Below are 8338 nucleotides of genomic sequence, written 5' to 3' on the forward strand. Positions count from 1 at the left end.
GCGCCGAACGAGGCTCGAACTCAGGACCTTCCCGATCCGAACGGAGTGTCATACCACTTGACCACATAGCCGCACAGAGAATAACACTGTACCGACGACGAGGTGGGGATACTGTGAGTAAAGAGACTTTCCAAGGATCCGACTTTGTGCGCCGAACGCCCAGAGTGGGACTCGAACCATGAACCAACCGGCATAATATCACAAGAACCACAAAACCCCTCATGCAAATAAAGAGGGAGAAAACCAAAAACTAGAGGTGCCTAAATGAGCCAATAAAATGGAGAGAAAGATAAAGTGAGAAATAAAATAATAATGAATAATAAATAATAATAATAATAATAATAATAATAATAATAATAATAATAATAATAATAATAATAATAATAATAAATAATAAATAATAATAAATAATAATAATAATAATAATAATAATAAAAATAATAATAATAATAATAATAATAATATAATAATATAATAATAATAATAATAATAATAATAATAATAATAATAAATAATAATAATAATAATAATAATAATAAATCTTTATTGTCCTCAAAAAAGTGGCAATTTGTCAAATGTGACTCAATATTATTATATTTTTGTTCTCTTATATATGAGTCACATAATTTACTCACTTTATCTTTCTCTCCACATAGGTAGAAAAAGATACGTAGATCTAAATCTAAGTAAGTACTCACCGTGAATGTGTTGTATCTCATCTCCAGCGGAAGTTTAAACGTCTCGCCGGGACCAACGCATACGTGAAACAAGTGTTGACCTCCAGCGGTAGGCGAAGACCCTCCGCCTCCGTCGCCCGGGCTGTCGCCTCTGGAATTTGAGCCTGACCCTCCTGAAAGACTAGCATTGGAGCTGGGGTAACTCCCTGGAGGCGTGGGGCAGTGGTTCGGGGAGGTGGGAACACAGCCCGGAGGGGGCGGTGGAGGAGGTGGGTAGATGGCGGCTCCGGCGTTGTAGAGGGTGGTGGACTGGTTGACAATCCCGGTGCCCGTGGCGTTGAACTCCACCGTGCCAGAGTCGTCCCTGGGGGAAGCTGGTGATGATGATGGTGGTGGAGGTAGTGCCCAGGCGGGATGTTCGGATTGGACCCGGGGTTGGGGTTGGTGTTAGTGGGTATGCTGGAATTTGGGTTGGCGGGGGTGTTCCTCCACAGCTGATGGTATTGTTGATGTGGTCGGGACGATCACGTTGTTGGCGTTGGGCGGGGTTACCCGCTGGGGCGGCACGGCGCATAGAGGTGGGCTTGGAGGAGGCTGGTTGCTGGAGATGTCGCTTGGAGTAGGAGTTGGGGTGTTTGGTGTGTTACTGGAAGGGGGTGGAGGTGGTGATTGTTGTTGTTGTTGCATTGATGTTGACGACGATGCCAGTCCGTTGGTTTTGGTGTGGAGTTTGGTTTGATCAAGTTGGTGGTGGTACTCGCCTCCGGGGACTAGAGGGATGTTGTCCTCCGCCGCGGCCGGCGAGGACGGGGAGGACGAAGAGGAGAAGGAGGTGAGGGTTCCATTGGCGGAATCAGGGAGGAGGAGGTAGAGATGGAAGGGAATGGGTTGGTGGTGATGAGATGGGGGTTATTGTGGAGGTCGTGGTAGTTTTGATGGAGATGATGTTGTTGGTGGGGGTGGTGTGGTGCTGGAGATGGTGTGGGTGTGGTAGGTGGTCGTAGTGGGGGTAGTGTCCGTTCGGCTGACCACCGTCGTCAATCAACAAGGGGGTGGGGGCACATGTAGCCGGGTCGAGACCCTGCTGGTCCACCATCATCATCATGGACGAGGTAGAATTAGGGGTAGAGTAGGTGTAGGGGTCAAGGACGAATCGTCCATCTCGTCCTCATTGTTGCTGTTGTTGGGGATGAACTCATTGACGTGATGGTGTTGATGATGATGGTGATTGTGTTGGGTGGTGAGGGTGATGGTGGCTGTTGCTGTTGTTATAATGGTGGTTGTAGCTCATGTCCTCAGAGAAATCATGGCTACCACTACTAACCTACCACCTCCGCCGTCGCCGTTTTCCGTCACGGCAGCGGAGTTTGGAATTTTGTTGGAGGTTGTTCCGCTTGTTGTTGCATGGGTTGGTGTGGACGGCGGGGAGCAGGGCGGCGAGCAATCAGCCCAGTTGTTCGTGACGCCGACGCCGGAGGAACTGTCTGTATCCATGGCGCCGTTCAGGTCACTCATTGCTGTAGGAGGAGGAGATGGAGAGTTAGAACTACCCGGTGCAACATAATCCTGGCTGCTCGTGTCTCCGTTAACTCCTTTACTATTATTACTTTTCTTTAGGATTCTGTGTTCACTACCGTTGTTGTTGTTATTGTTGTTATTGCCTGCTGTTGAAGTCGTCGTATCGTTGGTAGTGGGTGTGTTGCTCTTTTTGGATGAAGTGGCAGCGGGTGACATTCCCGATGCGTGCAACACGTTAACGGACGGTTCCATGAATTAAATAACACACCGTGTTGTGTATTTTTGTTGTTGATGTTGTTTGGTGTGTCGGTGTATCACATTCAGAGGAGTGAATGGGTGATGGGGGGGAGGAGGAAGGGGGGTGGGGGGTAATCTAAGGAGTTAATACTTTATCCACCATGGTGAATAATTTGTAAAACAACAACACCACAACATAAAGAAAGGTTTCCTTTGTAACGACTGGTGTGTAATCCTTATTTCAGTTCTTCAAGTTTTGGTATCTGAAATTTGAAGAAGAAAAAAAGAGAGAAAGAAAATTAATTTTTTTTTTGGTTTAAGGCATTGAAGAAAAACAAACATTGGAGCATGCTTTGCATTGCTTTTTTTATAAATCAAAAATCACTCGTAATACTTTAATGTCATTTCTGAAACCGGGAAAGAGGACAATGGGTAAAGAAAGAATCAAGAATCAGCAGATGAGAATATATTTATTATTTTCAATACAAAAAGTGAGCATTTTTAACAAATACAGCGCAATATCGAGGCAAGGCCAAGAAATAGTTGGTGACGGAACACGGTCGGGGATTGGATACACACATGGAAGCAGGTGGAGAAGACAGGTCCAAGGAAAAGTCAAATGGCGAAAGCATCGTTGATGATTCGACTGGTTTGTTGTTTGTTTTTAAGGGTTTTACGGCGCTTACAACACACATTAAGGTCATATCAGCGCCAGTAAAAAGGAAAGAAATGGGAAAGTAAAAAGTTATAGAATTACAATTAAAGCACCAAGGAAAAAGTTAAGACAAAGGGGAATTGGTTCAAATAGGAAATAGATGTAGTTTCCAAGAGCACACTATCAAAGTACTTAGTTTGAGATCACCTAAAAGTCTCATCCAGACACAAGCACCAGGTCCCCACTAAGAGGAATACACTCAAATGTTTACAAACCATAATATGTACACAAATAATAATACAGTACATAAAAGAGAGATGATTTACAAGACAAAATATATCATCTCCCAAAACTAACTATACATTTGACTGTATCCCTCCCCGCCAGGGTATAAGGCCAGAGCTAGGACAAAACCAAGTACTCATTCCAAGACAAAGACAGAAAGCAAGTTGGAAAACAGATATAGGGGGGAAAACGACACTGTAAGTGACCTCCCTGTCCACTATGGGAGGTCTGGAACCCCACCCAGTGAACCGACTGGGGGTAAACTCATTCAATCCTAGATATTTTCTTCTACTTTTCAAAATGTGAAAAAATGTATTGAAAATGACCATGTACATAGATAGTTTTATTCAACTACCATTAACATGTAAAAACTAAAAACATTAGCTGTGATACTAGATACGCCTATAATTTGTCTCAGAAAAATGTAATAAATAGGCATGGGGTAAAAGTACAAGTAACTCAGGTAAACTACTGATATATTCGGTGTTAGGGTTGAATGAGTTAAGGGCTTATGTAAGTAACTAAGTAATATCCTCTAAGACGTGCTCGAAGTACTTTACAAGGAATCCTGCCAACAGCAACACTTAACATGTACGGCGGGACGAGACATGACGCCCGTAAGACGCAACATTTTAAAAAATATTATAGACAAAGAAGAGGTTACACATGAGATACTGGACTCATCTAATACCTGAGTACAGTGAGATAATGTGAGTAAAGAGTCGTTTCCAAGGACTCAAATAATTTGGCCACAAAACTCGTCCTTCAAATATCAATCTCTCAAACCCGGAACCTCGCGAGGTCATCATCATCATCATCATCATGACGACGACTACAATTGCTGCTGCTGCTACTGTCACAGTAACTGTTCACAATTATCTTATTAAATTTTATTTTATTAAGAACTGAATTCATCTCACTCCAGTTATATTTCGGTAGGCTTAGATAAACTTTACCTTCTTATATTAGATCGTCTTTCCTTTTATAGCCTTCCCTCGAATTAATTTCTAATTAGTGAATACTTTTCGTTCTACATTCTGTCACGTAGCCACTTATTATAAAAGCTGATAGGTCTAACATTTGACACTCACTTTCTCTCCACAATCTATGCCGGACGGCCAGTCGCTCTATTCCTTATATATATATATATATATATATATATATATATATATATATATATATATTATATATATATATATATATATATATACTGGAAGATTTTTATCTTTTGGGACTTTGTAGATATTATATCTACACTATTAAGACGCCGGAGCTTTTAACTTTGATTGTATAATCTTCAAGATCAAACCGAGCCGCTGTCAAGGACTACATAATTTAAATTCTTACCAATTGCCTGGAAGTGGAATTTTACGAGTCCAATCCTGTTATCAGAGGAATAGATCATCCAAGCCCATCAACTGCCTGGAAACGTAAACTTACGAACCTGACATATTATCATAAGTTACGTAAAATATTCATATCTCTATTTGTAACTGCCACGATCACTGTTTATCTCTTTTAATTAAATTTCATCATTATTTTTATTTCATTGTAAACAAATCGTTAATTGTTTTTCATTTATAGTAACTAGTAAATTCTGGGGCCTCATTCTACATAGATCTTTATGCATAGTCGAGTAGCTCTTTACTCACTTGAGACCATGACATTTTGGAGGGGACACCCGGGTTCAATGGTTGTTCAACAATTGTAATTAGGCATTGAAGAGTGTTTAACAGTGATGTCTGAAATACAAAACAATAAAATATCGTAAGATTTACAATAGTTACAAAATGTGTTCACAACACTGAGTGATTGGATGATAGGTGAATGAATCGTTATGGAATGTAAACATATTGAAAACAATTCATGAATGAGGCAAACAACAAAATGAAATGAGTGATATAATAACAAAGTGGACAAGGAATGAATGAATGAATGAAAAACTGAGTGAATAAATGAATGAATGAATGGATAATGTATGAATGAAAGAATGAAGGGAGGAATAAATGTATGAATGATTGGATAAATGAGTGAATAAACGAATGAATGGATGAATGAATGAATGAATGAATGAATAAATAAATGAATGAACAATGAATGAATGAATGATTTATAAATGAATAAATGGATGAAGGAATGAATCAATAAAATGCTATTCAATTTGAATGAAAGAATGAATGGATAAATTGCTATTCCATTTAAATGAAGAAATGAAAAAGAAAAAAAAATTAATCCTGTAAATAGGGAGTTCAATTAAATATGATCAAGTGGGGCAATTAAGAGTTTTACAATTTAAACTTTAAAGTTAGATGAAATAGATATAAGTAACTAAATAAATTCAATTCTTTATATGTGTCCCCTCCAAAATGTCATGGTCTCAAGTGAGTAAAGAGCTACTCGACTATGCATAAAGATCTATGTAGAATGAGGCCCCAGAATTTACTAGTTACTATAAATGAAAAACAATTAACGATTTGTTTACAATGAAATAAAAATAATGATGAAATTTAATTAAAAGAGATAAACAGTGATCGTGGCAGTTACAAATAGAGATATGAATATTTTACGTAACTTATGATAATATGTCAGGTTCGTAAGTTTACGTTTCCAGGCAGTTGATGGGCTTGGATGATCTATTCCTCTGATAACAGGATTGGACTCGTAAAATTCCACTTTCAGTATCTCTCACATACCAGGCTGTGAAAATATTCACGCCGACCTACTTTCTCGATTAGTATAAACACGTGAGAAGGGTATAACTTAACCTCCCATGCATACTGTTAGTTACCTCGCAAACTATGCCAAATCAGAACGCACAATTTCGATAATTTTATTTGTAAACATGATGACCCAACTTAATGTAACATTGAGTATTGTTTGGATATATATACCATACCCATTCATGATTTGGGAAATCTTCTCTTTATCTATTATTGTTATGAATTTTCACTCATTTATGATTAATAATTGAAATGTCAATATTCCATTTACATTTTCATTCATTTCATTCAGTAAATTACCTTCATATCATCGACTTAAATCATGCTTCATTGCCATCACTATTGTTTATCACAATGATTTGTAATCACATTGCCATCATGTTGTTCATCACAATGATTTGTAATCACAATCTTTCATTGTTATTGTCACCCATTCATATACCTACGTTAATATAAACATTTCCATGTCTAGTTAATAAATAATTTAATTGTAGCACAAATCATAACAATGGATTAATGCTAGAGTATCATGATAGTAAATTTACTTCCGTTTGTAAAATCTATCTTTCCCCTAATGGTGTAAAGAGTATATTTTAAACGTGGGTGGGGGGTGTCATAGTAAAGGTTGTTCACAATTATCTTATTAAATTTTATTTTATTAAGAACTGAATTCATCTCACTCCAGTTATATTTCGGTAAGCTTAGATAAACTTTACCTTCTAATATTAGATCGTCTTTTCTTTTATAGCCTTCCCTCGAATTAATTTCTAATTAGTGAATACTTTTCGTTCTACATTCTGTCACGTAGCCACTTATTATAAAAGCTGATAGGTCTAACATTTGACACTCACTTTCTCTCCACAATCTATGCCGGACGGCCAGTCGCTCTATTCCTTATATATATATATATACACTGGAAGATTTTTATCTTTTGGGACTTTGTAAATATTATATCTACACCATTAAGACGCCGGAGCTTTTAACTTTGATTGTATAATCTTCAAGGATCAAACCCGAGCCCGCTGTCAAGGACTACATAATAACTTCTTACCAATTGCCTGGAAGTGGAATTTTACGAGTCCAATCCTGTTATCAGAGGAATAGATCATCCAAGCCCATCAACTGCCTGGAAACGTAAACTTACGAACCTGACATATTATCATAAGTTACGTAAAATATTCATATCTCTATTTGTAACTGCCACGATCACTGTTTATCTCTTTTAATTAAATTTCATCATTATTTTTATTTCATTGTAAACAAATCGTTAATTGTTTTTCATTTATAGTAACTAGTAAATTCTGGGGCCTCATTCTACATAGATCTTTATGCATAGTCGAGTAGCTCTTTACTCACTTGAGACCATGACAGCTACTACTACAACTGCTGCTACTACTACTACTACAACTGCTGCTACTACTACTACTACTACAACTGCTGCTACTACTACTACTACAACTGCTGCTACTACTACTACTACAACTGCTGCTACTACTAGAACTGCTGCTGCTGCTACTGTAACTGCTACTGCTACAACAACTACTACTACTACTACTACTACTACTACTACTACTACTACTACTACTACAAGATATGAAGTGAATAGAAAAGTGCCAGAAGACAATAGAGAATAAAAAATTTTTCGCGGCGGTGGTGGGGTTTGAACCTGCGACCTTATTGGTACGACAACTCCGCCTGGCAGGTGAGAGCGTGGCTCTACCGTGTGAGCTATCCACGAACACAAAAATATTCGTTTCAAACTCAAAGTCATTACTAGATCCCTCTCTCACCCACTTCTTGAGACCGCCGATTCGTTCGTACACCACCATCGCGAATAATTTTGACCAGCAGTTAAGCTTAATAGCCAATATTCTCAACACAAACATATAACATAGAAACGATTGAGACATTGAGTATGCTCCGGTGTATGGGGTGAATTTTTAATTCAGAAAAGTGAGTGGAGCAGGCACTTATGTTGGTAACAACAAGATATGAAGTGAATAGAAAAGTGCCAGAAGACAATAGAGAGTTTGAAACGAATATTTTTGTGTTCGTGGATAGCTCACACGGTAGAGCCACGCTCTCACCTGCCAGGCGGAGTTGTCGTACCAATAAGGTCGCAGGTTCAAACCCCACCACCGCCGCGAAAAATTTTTTATTCTCTATTGTCTTCTGGCACTTTTCTATTCACTTCATATCTTGTTGTTACCAACATAAGTGCCTGCTCCACTCACTTTTCTGAATTA

The 8338-nt window shown here is 38.5% G+C and overlaps 1 protein-coding gene across 1 annotated transcript; it reads right to left on the reverse strand.

Moving 5' to 3' along the window:
- Positions 1 to 1172: 1172 nt before the first annotated feature.
- Positions 1173 to 7558, reverse strand: LOC144960981 (uncharacterized; the record flags this gene model as incomplete). Its single annotated transcript, XM_078894341.1, has 3 exons — positions 1173 to 1701; positions 1967 to 2338; positions 7489 to 7558. Coding segments are annotated over 3 exons (696 nt in total), but the record flags the coding sequence as incomplete, so codon positions are not given.
- Between the last annotated feature and the right edge of the window lie 780 nt (positions 7559 to 8338).

This window comes from Berghia stephanieae, unplaced genomic scaffold (genome assembly GCF_034508935.2).
Source record: "Berghia stephanieae isolate SIO BIC M18660-M18661 unplaced genomic scaffold, UCSD_Bste_1.3 scaffold1153, whole genome shotgun sequence".
In the NCBI taxonomy this organism is placed as follows: domain Eukaryota; kingdom Metazoa; phylum Mollusca; class Gastropoda; order Nudibranchia; family Aeolidiidae; genus Berghia; species Berghia stephanieae.